At 42.1% G+C, this 13,697-nt stretch overlaps 2 protein-coding genes across 4 annotated transcripts in view; one reads left to right on the plus strand and one right to left on the minus strand.

The window, feature by feature from the left end:
• Positions 1-8: 8 nt before the first annotated feature.
• Positions 9-11,363, minus strand: hacd3 (3-hydroxyacyl-CoA dehydratase 3). Of its 2 annotated transcripts, XR_012050653.1 has the most exons (12): positions 11,052-11,363; positions 7,486-7,528; positions 7,320-7,393; positions 7,089-7,253; positions 6,970-7,015; positions 6,789-6,899; positions 6,585-6,712; positions 6,410-6,522; positions 1,843-1,949; positions 1,637-1,768; positions 1,153-1,576; positions 9-166 (listed from the first exon to the last, which is right to left on the minus strand). XR_012050653.1 is itself a non-coding variant. In XM_072913994.1 (11 exons), exons 1-11 carry the CDS (start codon positions 11,127-11,129, stop codon positions 1,500-1,502), a joined length of 1,074 nt encoding a protein of 357 aa, XP_072770095.1. In that variant the 5' UTR covers positions 11,130-11,363; the 3' UTR covers positions 1,025-1,499. The 2 variants fall into 2 exon arrangements, 1 of the variants encoding a protein (XP_072770095.1); XM_072913994.1 differs by lacking the exon at positions 9-166 and having other exon boundaries at positions 1,025-1,576.
• ppcdc (phosphopantothenoylcysteine decarboxylase) overlaps positions 11,363-13,697 on the plus strand; it is a 26,141-nt gene continuing 23,806 nt past the window's right edge. For both annotated transcript variants that reach the window (XM_061969480.2, XM_072913995.1), the window contains exon 1: positions 11,363-11,577. In XM_061969480.2, coding sequence (XP_061825464.2) covers positions 11,434-11,577 — 144 coding nt within the window. In that variant the 5' untranslated portion in view covers positions 11,363-11,433. The remainder of the gene's footprint in view (positions 11,578-13,697) is intronic.

Raw genomic sequence — 13,697 nt, forward strand, 5'->3', positions numbered from 1 at the left:
GTAAGAGGTATTCATTTAGCAATGTTTATTATTGTGGTTACACTTTGCAATGGTGTAAAAATACCTTGTTCTACACCCCAAAATACAATGATGAAATTATTTAATTACTTTTGACAGTGTCACAGAAATCAAGCTTTTGTGGTGGGGCTTATCAGATGATGTGTACCTAATAGAGATGCGCGGTTTGCACAACCGCGGAGTCCGCGGATCGGGCGGATGAAATTTAAAAAAATTAGATTTTATCCGCGGGTCGGGTGGTTGAAATAGAAAAAAATTAGATTTTAAATAGATTCAGGCGGGTGGCAGTTAAACCAATTGGGAAATATATATACATAGTTAAATGTTGTTACCCACGTACGAAAAACGAGCAGGCATCCGCTACATATGCCACAACAGAAAAAAAAAAAGAAAAAGAGATGGACACGAGGCCCCTTCCCCCGAGAGGGCCCCACCGGGAGCCGTAGCTGATCACCACCGCGCCCACCGCACCGACACCCCGCCTCGTCCGCCTTTGCCGCGGCCGGCGTCACGCGCAGCAGGTAAGCAGCTTACCTGCCCGCCACCCCTGTGGCCGGGGGCTCGTAACAGGGGTCACTCCGCGCGCTCCGCCCGCGCAGCTTACCTGCCCGCCACCCCTGTTGCCGGGGGCGCGTAACAGGGGTCACTCCGCGCGCAGTGCGCTCACGAAAGGGGTGGGGCTCACCCTGGTTGATATAGACAGCAGCTAGGACGGTGGCCATGGAAGTTGGAACCCGCTAAGGAGTGTGTAACAACCCACCTACCGAATCAACTAGCCCTGAAAATGGATGGCGCTGGAGCGTCGGGCCCATACCCGGCCGTCGCCGGCAGCGAGACGCGCTTGGAGGTGCGCTCAGCGCGGCTCCCATATGATTGCGCACTTGTGTGCGTCTGGGTCATGACAGCGTGGCACGCGAATGTGTGTGCTGCATTGGATCAGTCTCCTTTCTTTAACAGGCAAAAGCTTTATAACCTCACTAATGCCTTGCATCGTCTATATTAGATATATAACAACGGGCGGGTGCGGGCGGGTGCGGTTCTGATCAAATGTTAGATCGGGTGGATTGCGGATGGTTGACGACTTTCTGATGCGGTTGCGGATGAAATAATTGCCTATCCGCGCATCTCTAGTACCTAAATAAGTGGCTGGTAAGTGTCTTTATCACAAGTCAAGGTAAGAAAGCATTGGTCATCTAGTGTTCACCCTGAGTGCTGTAGAGTGATTCATTCTCAAAAGATGATATTCAAAAATACTGTAAACCAATCAAAGGAGCACTAATACAGTAACACAGCTTCAAATCAAAATGGCCAAGCCTTCCACTATCATTAACAAAATGGGAAGAGGGGTGTAGTAAATGTTCTTAAAGAGTGGTCCCAGTAAACCATCAAGCGGAACCAATTAGCAGCAGGAAAAAAAGAAGACATCAATACTTAATAGTGCTCAGAAGATTAGAACTTTGAAAACAGGCAGTGACAGTGCATCAATGTGCCTTCCTCTTCTTGGTGCGGAAACGCTTCTTCCTTTGCTTGTAGAGATGACGAAAGTTGATGACAAGTCCTGAAAGAATGGCAGGATGTGATTTTTTTTTTTTAACTTTTGTTAAATGGGAAGACTTACCCAGAAACATGAGAATGATGTATACACGCAGGACGTAGGAGAAGCTCAGAGAGAGGCCGATGGTTTTGGGCAGAGGAATGCTGAACAGTCGGGTCTCGTCAAAGATGGGAATGGACTGAATCACGGCAACAGCTACATGAGTGACAGGAGTGTTTGTTCTTTGTCTTGGCAGGTTAGATAATCAACTTTCAGACAAGTAAACATACCCTCAGCTATGACCCCCAGAGGGTAGAGCGGTATCCACAATGAGTATCGCAGCCATGTGAGGATCTTCCACTCTGTGTTGAAACATCCCAACATGTAGAATGGATACCTGCATCAAAACCATAGCACTTACATGAACTAAATACATTTGCAAAAATCTCTATAAAAAAAAATCATTGTACCGTATTTTCCGCACCATAAGGCGCCCTGGGTTATAAGCCGCGCCTTCAATGAACGGCATATTTCAAAACTTTGTCCACCTATAAGCCGCCCCGTGTTATAAACCGCATCTAACTGCGCTAAAGGGAATGTCAAAAAAACAGTCAGATAGGTCAGTCAAACTTTAATAATATATTAAAAACCAGCGTGATGTGGGCGCGCATGGAGTCGTATATCAACATGGACGGAGCTGCGTGAAAAAAGCCACCCGGCCTCTTCGCGTAAACTTCCCTTAACCACTCGCTCACCTTTTCTTCATCCATCCATCCCTTCGAGTTAGCTTTTATGATGATGCCGGCTGGAAAGGTCTCTTTTGGCAAGGTCTTCCTTTTGAATATCACCATGGGTGGAAGTTTCTGGCCATTAGCATGGCAAGCTAGAACCACAGTGAAGGATGACTTCTCATTCCCTGTGGTGCGAATATTCACCGTACGTGCTCCCGTTGTATCCACAGTGCGGTTCACAGGAATATCAAAAGTCAGTGGAACCTCGTCCATGTTGATAATGTTCTCCGGCCGGATCTTTTTTTCAGCTATCTTGTTTTTACAATATGCACGGAAAGTAGCCAGCTTTTCTTGAAAGTCTTTAGGCAGTTGCTGTGAAATAGTAGTCCGTGTGCGGATGGAGAGATTGCGTCTTTTCATGAACCGGAAACCTGTCGCTTAGTAGGAGCCATTTTGTGGTCTTTACAGATGTAAACACACAAAGGAAATGAAACGTAATATCCGCGCGCTTCTTCTTCTTCTTCTACGGGGGGCGGGTGGTTGCTTACAGTAGAAGAAGAAGCGCTTCCTGTTCTATGGGGGCGGGTGCTTACCTTGGCGGTTGCTTGCGTAGAAGAAGAAGCACTTCCTCTTCTACGGGGAAAAAAGATGGCGGCTGTTTACCGTAGTTGCGAGACCTAAACTTTATGAAAATGAATCTTAATATTAATCCATATATAAAGCGCACCGGGTTATAAGCCGTACTGTCAGCTTTTGAGTAAATTTGTGGTTTTTAGGTGCGGCTAATAGTGCGGAAAATACGGTATGTAGAATTTTAAGGACAAAAATGAATGTATTCAGTTTTTTTAATAAGGCCGCAGCATAACAAAATGTGGAAAAAGTGGAGCGCTATAAATACTTTTCGCATGCACTGTGTGTGATATGTTAGAAGCAGAACAAAAAATATCTATTGGGCGATTAGAAAAATGCGATTGGTTGTCATGTGCCTTAAAAGAAAGGATGGTCACTACAGTGGACGTATGTCATTGATTTCAAAGTACCGGTATTGTATTTTGTAAGTCATGCATTGATCATATTTACACTAATGCTGGTCAACTTTGCTCCAAGACTACATCTCTTCCACTTGTCTTTAGTGATCATACCTGGGATATTATTTATTCAGAAAAACAGACCAATAATGCTCTATATGTATTTGTAGCTAAAGAAAGTAGCCGATAAACAAGCACACTTAAAGAAAGCGTTGGTTAAAAAGACCACGGCACTTTGGCTCAATGAACAAGTAAAAAGGTGTATAATCAAAGCAAGCTGCTGTAAAACCAGCTGATACAAGCATGTGGGGAAATACCGTAAACTCAGAAGTATGGTGACAAAATTGAAACAATCACAGGAAAAAAACATAATTCAAATCAAATCTACAATGCGAAGAATGACGGGAAGAAACTCTGGCAGGTTTTAATAACATACACCTTCTGTACTTGGAAGAGTTAAAAATAATGAACCTGCTTTTATTGAAATTGATGGTACATTTTTAGCCAAACATGGTGAAATTGCCAACTATTTTAATATGTTTTTATGAGTAAGGTAATCTACTTGATAAATAGACAACTTAATACTAATACTAACACATTTCGGGAGAACATCCACACCGTAACACAACATAAACACAACAGAACAAATACCCAGAACCCCTTGCAGTACCGTATTTTCCGCACTATAAGGCGCACCTAAAAACCACAAATTTTCTCAAAAGCTGACAGTGCGCCTTATAACCCGGTGCGCTTTATATATGGATTAATATTACGATTCATTTTCATAAAGTTTCGATCTCGCAACTACGATAAACAGCCGCCATCTTTTTTCCCGGTAGAACAGGAAGCGCTTCTTCTTCTACGCAAGCAACCGCCAAGGTAAGCACCCGCCCCCATAGAACAGGAAGCGCTTCTTCTTCTACTGTAAGCAACCACCCGCCCGCGTAGAAGAAGAAGAAGCGCGCGGATATCACGTTTCATTTCCTTTGTGTGTTTACATCTGTAAAGACCAGACCACAAAATGGCTCCTACTAAGCGACACGCGTATAACGCAGAATTTAAACTTAAGGCAATAAGTCATGCCGAAGAACACGGAAATAGAGCAGCAGCAAGAGTATATAACATAAATGAATCAATGGTGCGTAGGTGGAGGAAGCAAGAAGATGACCTGCGCCAGGTAAAGAAGACAAAACAGAGTTTCCGAGGGAACAAAGCAAGATGGCTACTGTTGGAGGACAAACTCGAACAGTGGGTTGTTGAGCAGAGAGCAGCAAGCAGAAGTGTCAGCACCATCACTATTCGAATGAAGGCAACAGCGCTAGCAAGGGAACGTCATGGGAGGAATCTTTGAAGACCCGCGATGAGTGTGTGCATCTGGGTTCCTCGGATCGCCAACTCCCCCGAACTGGAGCCGCCAGATAACTTCAGAAAGTGAGCGTTATGTTTATTTTGTGTGTTGTGACATTAACGTTCGAGCAACATTATGTTGCTATTGCTCTGCACTATTTTGAATTTTACTATGTTTGTGATTGCACATTTGCGTACATTTTGGGACAGAGTTGTTAGAACGCTGGTTTTTAATATATTATTAAAGTTTGACTGACCTATCTGACTGTTTTTTTGACATTCCTTTAGCGCAGTTAGATGCGGCTTACAACACGGGGCGGCTTATAGGTGGACAAAGTTTTGAAATATGCCGTTCATTGAAGGCGCGGCTTATAACCCAGGGCGCCTTATGGTGCGGAAAATACGGTACTAACTCTTCCGGGACGCTACAATATACACCCCCCGCCTCCCCCTACCCCCACCCACCCCAACCTCCTCATAGTCTCTCTCAGGGAGAGCATGTCCCAAATTCCAAGCTGCTGTTTGGATAGATAGATAGATAGTACTTTATTGATTCCTTCAGGAAAATTTAAATTCCAGCAGCAGTGTATAGAATTGAGATCGAATTTAAAAAGTAAATAATGGGGGTATAAATGGAAACAGAATAGAAAAATATTACAATAAGAATAAAAATATAACAGTAAAATAAGAATATAACAAGAAAAACTAGGCAGTAGTGACCATGTTATGAAAAAGTATTGCACTGTTATTGTTTTGAGGCATGCTAAAAAAAAATAATGCACTTTGTGACTTCAATAATAAATATGGCAGTGCCATGTTGGCATTTTTTTCCATAACTTCCGTTGATTTATTTTGTAAAACCTTGTTACATTGTTTATTGCATCCAGCATGGCATCACAACAAAATTAGGCATAATAATGTGTTAATTCCACCACTGTATATATCGGTATCGGTTGATATCGGTATCGGTAATTAAGAGTTGGACAATAGCGGATATCGGTAAAAAAACATTATCGGACATCTCTAATGCTGTGTTATAGCGGCTGTGTGGAAACTGCATATTTAAAGTTACAGGCACTATATGGGGTCAGGATTCTATCAATTTTATATATTAATTACACTTATTGTGCGGTAGGAGGGTAAAATGGCGTAATAGTTTAATTTGGATAATTGACCATTGCTTTTCATGATAAACTAGTGTTTATATAATCAAATACAAATGAACTTCATTCTGTATACTCTTTTTGTAGTTTCCTTTTAGCCGTATGTGAGTGCTTTAATAATAATAATAATAATAATAATAATAATGGATTAGATGTATATAGAGCTTTTCTAGACACTCAAAGCATTCAAACTCATCACACCTGGTGGTGGTAAGCTACATTTGTAGCCACACCTGCCCTGGGGTAGACTGACGGACGCTTTAGATGGGGGCGGGGCTTACAGCAGCACTCGCTGTTTGCTGGGAAGATTATATGTGCTTTCATTCCAGGGCAGATGTGGCTACAAATGTAGCTTACCACCACCACCGTGAGTGAATGAATAATGGGTCCTATGTGTAACAACACGCTTGGAGTCACTAGAAAAAAACGCGACACAAATCAAGTACATTATTTTGATACAGCTCTCATAAAACTTAGATTGTCGGTGTACCTAATGCATTGTCCAGTGAGTGACAAGCAGGAGGTGTTGTGAGAGATAAACAGAATAAAAAATAAGCATGCACCTTATAGTAATGTGTTGAGTGCTACCTGAAAATTTCAATGGCGCTCCACAGATAGAAAACAAAGAAAACCACCGACTTATTCTGCATTTCTTCCAAGCTACCAAAAATGATGAAGAGGATGAAATTCCTTCCAACCACCTTTGAAAAGAGGAATAAATGTTATATTCCAGAGAGAGACCACACAATCAGACATGTGCTACCTGTATAAGAGTCGGGATAACGCCGGTCCTGACGATGCCAAAAGCAGCGTTGAGAACCTCGACGGCCGCCAGGATCTGGCAGAAGAACATGATGTCCGATATGGTGTGAAATGTGTCGTAGAAAGAATCTGGAAGTTGAGGTAAATAAGGCGTTATTATGGCGATGCCTCATGGGAAGTACAAAAGCAATCATGTGAGCCTCACCTCGGCCGAACCTGAGGAGGCGAAAGGTCATGTTGAAAAAGATCCATGAAAAGCCAAGGAACTGTACTAAGTTATACGTAAACAAAAATGCTGTTTTCAGACTGATGAACCCTGAAACAAAAAAGCAACAGTCAATATTGGGATTGGTCAAAAGAAAATGTTTCCGATTGACTTCAGTGACCTTCCTCATCATGCTGAGCATCCTTCAGCTTGTTCCTTCTCTCCTCCTTTGCAAAGTACAAGCCAATATTATCTTTCCCCACATACCACAGGTGTGTTATCCTGCAACTTTCTGCTCACATTTTTCCTGATCTCCATCTCGGCGTCCGACTCATCGAGCCAGCGGTCGAAGTCCGGAGCCAAGAAGAGCGGCTTACGTTCCTGTTTGGTCAATCTTTCCCACCAGCCTCTCTGCTGTTTCCTAACGCTGACGTTCACCTGCCGCTGAGTGGACTTGTGAGCCACCTGCACACAATCACCGTATTATTACATACCATATCAAGAAAACGTGCAAATCAAATGGCATCGTACCTCTGTCTTTACAGGTAAAAGAAACTCCAGGCTGAACTCGTACTGGTTCTGCCCCTTTGCACCGTGACCCAGGGCTGCACACACAACATATGGACTTCTAATGATCTTTCCCAAAACATGCTTTGCAACCATACAAGCATTATGGACACACACATATTTAGGTCACCTGTAAAGTGAAGCATGTTTTCATGCACATGGACATCAATGTTCTGCAGGGAGGAATAGAAGTGTGTTCCTGTTAGTCAAGTTAAGGAGTGAGTAATAACATAAGACAGCAACAAAAGCACTCATTTGGTCAGTTCATTACAAAATAAAGGGAAGATAGCGAAAAATACACAGAGAGGGAGACAAAGCAGTAAGACTGCATGCTGACAAGGTGACACAGGAAAGATTAGCCTCTAGAATGGAACCTAGGTAGGTGACATCATCTTTCCTGGTGATAACAATGTCACCCACTTTTATTGTGAAGTTATTGACTTTCTTGAGATTGATTTGGGACCCAAATAGGATGGATTCCGTTTTACCTAAGTGTATGGATAGTGCACTTAATTGTGCCTCAATTGGTACCCCAGGTATCAAACAGCATTATGTATTTATCGATGACATAACCATTGCTACTATATAGGTAGATCAACTACATGAGAATCAATGAAGAAAACATCACCTGACCTATCCCCCTGTGATCACTCTCGAGTCCATCCATCCAGCCATCCATTCCTACCGCTTGTCTCTTTCGGGTCATCCAATGGGTTTTTTTTAACCCACATGACTGTAAATCTACTATATCTACTCATGACCAACGTTCCCTCTAAGGTGCACGCCTGTGCAATTGTGCACTGCTCAAGCGTCCTCTGCGCACGGCAAATCTATGCCACGCACAAAATCAAATAAAAAAAATAAGCGCATAACAATTTTCCACAGAGAAAAGTTTTCGTCATCATTGTTCAATTATTGTAACGTCTGTCGAGACGCTTTGAGGACATGAATTCCATCCATCACTTTACTGAGCAAAACTCTTTATTGTCATCACCAAAACATTAGTAAAACAAAATGATATCTAGCAAAAGTGGTCATTTTCTGCAGTACAAACCAGACCAAAAGCAACTTTGTTATATCAACAGCAGCCGCCCGCTCTTTCTCACTTGCGCCAACACATGCACATATGGCACTTAGCCAGTGATGCGTTTACAGCCACACAAAAAGTCGGACAACTCCAACACTACACATAAAGTGTCATTACAGGTCGTTACACTATGATTTACCAATCAAATATGTGCTTATTCTAGTGTCATTTATTAGGAATCTTCATTTATAAATATTAAACATGAAATGCTGTTAATATATTAAATAAATACTAATAAAAAGGGCTTCACGGTGGAAGAGGGGTTAGTGCATCTGCCTCACAATACGAAGGTCCTGAGTAGTCTTGGGTTCAATCCCGGGCTCGGGATCTTTCTGTGTGGAGTTTGCATGTTCTCCCCGTGACTGTGTGGGTTCCCTCCGGGTACTCCGGCTTCCTCCCACCTCCAAAGACATGCACCTGGGGATAGGCCCCTCCCACCTCCAAAGACATGCACCTGGGGATAGGCCCCTCCCACCTCCAAAGACATGCACCTGGGGATAGGTTGATTGGCAACACTAAATTGGCCCTAGTGTGTGGATGTGAGTGTGAATGTTGTCTGTCTATCTGTGTTGGCCCTGCGATGAGGTGGCGACTTGTCCAGGGTGTACCCCGCCTTCCGCCCGATTGTAGCTGAGATAGGCTCCAGCGCCCCCGCGACCCCAAAGGGAATAAGCGGTAGAAAATGGATGGATAGACTAATAAAAATATATTTTTTACAAGCAGGAAGTTGCAGGAATGTACACATGATCCCCTGCTTACATCTCATTGTGCAACATGTGAATGTTTTAATAGGAACTAAATGCAATGTCTGAAAGGGGTACAAATTATTTCCAAAGCAGGACCTCCACCCAGACAAACAATACAAGTACACAGTTCATGAAAGACCAAAAGCAACTTTGTTATATCAACAGCAGCCGCTCGCTCTTTCTCACTTGCGCCAACACATGCACATATGGCACTTAGCCAGTGATGCGTTTACAGCCACACAAAAAGTCGGACAACTCCAACACCACACAAAGTGTCATTCCAGGTCGTTACACTATGATTTACCAATCAAATATGTGCTTATTCTAGTGTCATTTATTAGGAATCTTAATTTATAAATATTAATCATGAAATGCTGTTATCTCGGAATCTTGTTCACGAGTGAGGGAAGAGTGGATCGTGGGATCGACAGGCGGATCGGTGCGGCGTCTTCAGTAATGCGGACGCTGTATCGATCCGTTGTGGTGAAGAAGGAGCTGAGCCGGAAGGCAAAGCTCTCAATTTACCGGTCGATCTACGTTCCCATCCTCACATATGGTCATGAGCTTTGGGTCATGACCATATGTGAGGTCTATCTGTGTTGGCCCTGCGATGAGGTGGGGACTTGTCCAGGGTGTACCCCGCCTTCCGACCGAATGCAGCTGAGATAGGCTCTAGCGACCCCGAAAGGGACGAGCGGTAGAAAATGGATGGATGGAGATGTAAGTTGTTATTTAGTCATGTTTGGGACAGGTGTGCTGCTGGTGTAGCCACAGTGTGCACGTCTGATGTTGCTCACATGGACTCCACTCAATGCTCAGGGACTTTTTGCCTTTGCTCACACACAGGGCCGGCCCGTGGCATAGGCCGTATAGGCAAATGCTAAGGGCGCCGTCCATCAGGGGGCGCCACGCCAGTGCCACAAATGTTGGAGAGAAAGAAAAAAAAAGTTGGTATTATTTCTAAATACAAAAAAATAATCCCACGTTAATTAAAATGCAAAGTAAAGCCTATTTAATAGAAATATTATTTGTTACAACATTACGCCCCCCCCCCTCTCCCCCGCACGGTGCGCCCCCTCCCTTCCCGTATCATGACTCTTTTTGGACGTCACCACATCAAAAAATCAACACAAGATGTCAAAACGGTCAGGTGCCCAGGGAAGAAAAAAGAGAAAAGAAGAGGAGTAGAAACGAGAAAAGACAGAGTTAGCAGGTAGGTAACGTTAGCCTACATGAAATTATTTGTCTGTTACAGAATGTGATAGTAACCTGGCTTTTTAGCATTAAGCTAATGTTACATGATTCGGCAATTGCTAATCAATAAATAGCTAGTTCTGTTTTAACGTCGGGTTAATATTGTGGAGGGGGCTAAATTGTTATGGAAAATAATAATGTAACGTTAGGTAATTACAGTACTCCCACCTTACATTCCTCAGGGACATTTGTATTAGATCTTTTAAGCTGGTGTTTTTTGTTTACATTGTTATTGCCTTCTGGTTAGCTAATGTTTGCCCTGCAGGTAATAGTCACTTTTCCACCCCTTTATATATTAGGTATAGTTGTAAGTAAAAAAAAAAAAAGGTCAAAGACAAAGCTATTCGGTTTCTTGTGAGTATATACACTTCACTGCCGATGTGGGGGGGCGCCACCTAAAATCTTGCCTAGGGCGCCAGATTGGTTAGGGCCGGGCCTGCTCACACACATCAACAATTAGAGGGAACATTGGTCATGACTGCACTCCAACAATCAGTATGAAGCTGTGCATGCATGTAGTAACAGGCGCAGTACTGACAACTACAGTAAAGCAGCAATGTTGTGTTTAAAGGAGCCATTTATGCTACATGAGTTGCAGGTGTAACTTACCTGAGCGTCCGTCAGCTCCACCCGCAGGTAAACGTCTTCATGGCGTTGAGCCCAGTAAACAAGCGGCGTCAGCGTCATTGTTTTGTGCTTTCAATAGTTTTGTATCAAACTAATAATGCACCGAAATCCCCTTTCCCTCATGCTAGCCGCCTAGCAAGTTGCCAGAACATTCTACGAACGGGCGCGCGCTCGAATGCTGTCATGTGTAGAAGACGTGCGCGTGCTCGGGAGGTCACGTTTCACCATCCTCGTCTCTGATTGGCTGAACTGGGTTTGTTTACGGAAATGGGAACAGTTACCAACTGTAGGTAGCTAGAAGAAGGAGTATTGTTACTTCAGGCGGTGATAAGTAGCTAGAAGAAGGAGTATTAGGAGTGTCAACATGCAGGCGGATGAAGATGTTCCTCTCCCTCAAACTGACTTGGTGAAATCTCCCGCGACTTTCTGTGTTCTTGTTGGGGTGACGGGGAGCGTAGCTGCCCTTAAACTACCACTTTTAGTATCCGAGCTTCTTCTGCTGCCAGAGGTGAGCGTTTTAAAAGATGATTGTCTCCCTCTTAACACCTAAGCGTCTTTGTCTCCGTCCACCCATCCATTTTTCTACCGCTTATCCCTTTAGGTCTCCCAAGTTTGTAATAACGCACTTATGACCTTTTACAATGACTTCTCACATCCGGGTACTCCGGCTTCCTCCCACCTCCAAAGACATGCACCTGGGGATAGGCCCCTCCCACCTCCAAAGACATGCACCTGGGGATAGGTTGATTGGCAACACTAAATGGTCCCTAGTGTGTGAATGTGAGTGTGAATGTTGCCTGTCTATCTGTGTTGGCCCTGCGATGAGGTGCCCACTTGTCCCGCGACCCCGAATATTAGTGATGGGTTGATGAGGCGTCATGAAGCGTTTCGACACATTGCAAAACTGTATTGACACTGTGTCGATACTGTGTCACTAAATACTGACATCTGCTGGACATTAAAAATCCCTACAGGCAACCTATGGACCGACTCAACTGACACTGATTTTATGACCTAGTACAGTGGTTCTCAAATGGGGGTACGCGTACCCCTGGGGGTACTTGAAGGTATGCCAAGGGGTACGTGAGATTTTTAAAAAATATTCTAAAAATAGCAACAATTCAAAAATCCTTTATATATTTATTGAATAATACTTCAACAAAATATGAATGTAAGTTCATAAACTCAGTGAAGCACAAGCTCAGGTTCGTCACTAAAATGTCTGTCAAAAAGAAGTGTGAAAAGAAATGCAACAATGCAATATTCAGTGTTGACAGCTAGATTTTTTTGTGGACATGTTCCATAAATATTGATGTTAAAGATTTATTTTTTGTGAAGAAATGTTTAGAATTAAGTTGATGAATCCAGATGGAGCTCTAATACAATCCCCAAAGAGGGCACTTTAAGTTGATGATTACTTCTAGGTGTAGAAATCTTTATTTATAATTGAATCACTTGTTTATTTTTCAACAAGTTTTTAGTTACTTTTATATCTTTTTCTCCAAATAGTTCAAGAAAGACCACTACAAATGAGCAATATTTTGCACTTTTATACAATTTAATAAATCAGAAACTGATGACATAGTGCTGTATTTTACTTCTTTATCTTTTTTTTTTTCCAACCAAAAATGCTTTGCTCTGATTAGGGGGTACTTGAATTAAAAAAAAATTCACAGGGGGTACATTGCTGAAAAAAGGTTGAGAACCACTGACCTAGTATATACAATAATATAAGCCAAGTCATTGTATTTCATTTAGGATTATTTCATAACTTCATTTAAATAAAAATATATTTTTTGTCTTTTTTATATACAGTCAAATAATGTGAACATGTATCATAACATGGAAATCTAAGAGAACGTGTTGTGAATGAGGATGCTTGTGGACCTGGAAATTATTATTTATTTATTTTTACACATTTTTATTAAAAAAAAAACAGTTTTTCCAACGTATTCAATTTTAGACGCTTTCTCTTCTTAGTTATTATTTCTCCGGCTGTAGAAAAGAGCCGCTCACAGGGCACAGAGGAGGCGTCAGTGCGACACAGTTCGCGTATCGGTCACGTGACCAAAACAGCTCATGATCGGTCACATGACTTTCTAAAAGCGGTACGCGCACCGACACAGGGTTTAGCTCTATGAGCTCCACGCATGCGCCGATGCATCGGTGTTGCCGGACCCATCACTAGCATCCATATATATATATATATATATATATATATATATATATATATATATATATATATGTGTGTGTGTGTGTGTCTGTGTGTGAGTCTGTGAGTACATATTAACATATATATATATATATATATATATATATATATATATATATATATATATATATATATATATATATATGTATATATATATACATATATTAATATAATGTAGATATAGTTAATATAATTGGAAAGTTTGTGATAGTCTGTTTACTTCCGTTACAATCACCCTAAAGTTTTGTAATCAATCAGAAATATCAAACATCTAAAATGCGCCAAACATGGATAAGTGTAGAGAGTGATTTGCCATTTTTCCCATCATGCTTTGTTATGGATTTAAATGGGTGTAATTTAGATTTTTTTTTTTTATGGTAAATGGACATTATTTATAATGTCCACAAAGTTCAGTG

Source organism: Nerophis lumbriciformis, linkage group LG10, assembly GCF_033978685.3.
Source record: "Nerophis lumbriciformis linkage group LG10, RoL_Nlum_v2.1, whole genome shotgun sequence".
Classification (NCBI taxonomy): Eukaryota; Metazoa; Chordata; class Actinopteri; order Syngnathiformes; family Syngnathidae; genus Nerophis; species Nerophis lumbriciformis.

Excerpts from the sequence above, each read along its gene's own strand:
- hacd3 (XM_072913994.1), bottom strand. The coding sequence starts at position 11,129 with ATGACGCTGACGCCGCTTGTTTACTGGGCTCAACGCCATGAAGACGTT. Across the intron at positions 7,529-11,051 it reads TGGAGCTGACGGACGCTCAG|AACATTGATGTCCATGTGCA; the intron begins GTAAGTTACACC and ends TCCTCCCTGCAG. Across the intron at positions 7,254-7,319 it reads TTTTACCTGTAAAGACAGAG|GTGGCTCACAAGTCCACTCA; the intron begins GTACGATGCCAT and ends GATTGTGTGCAG.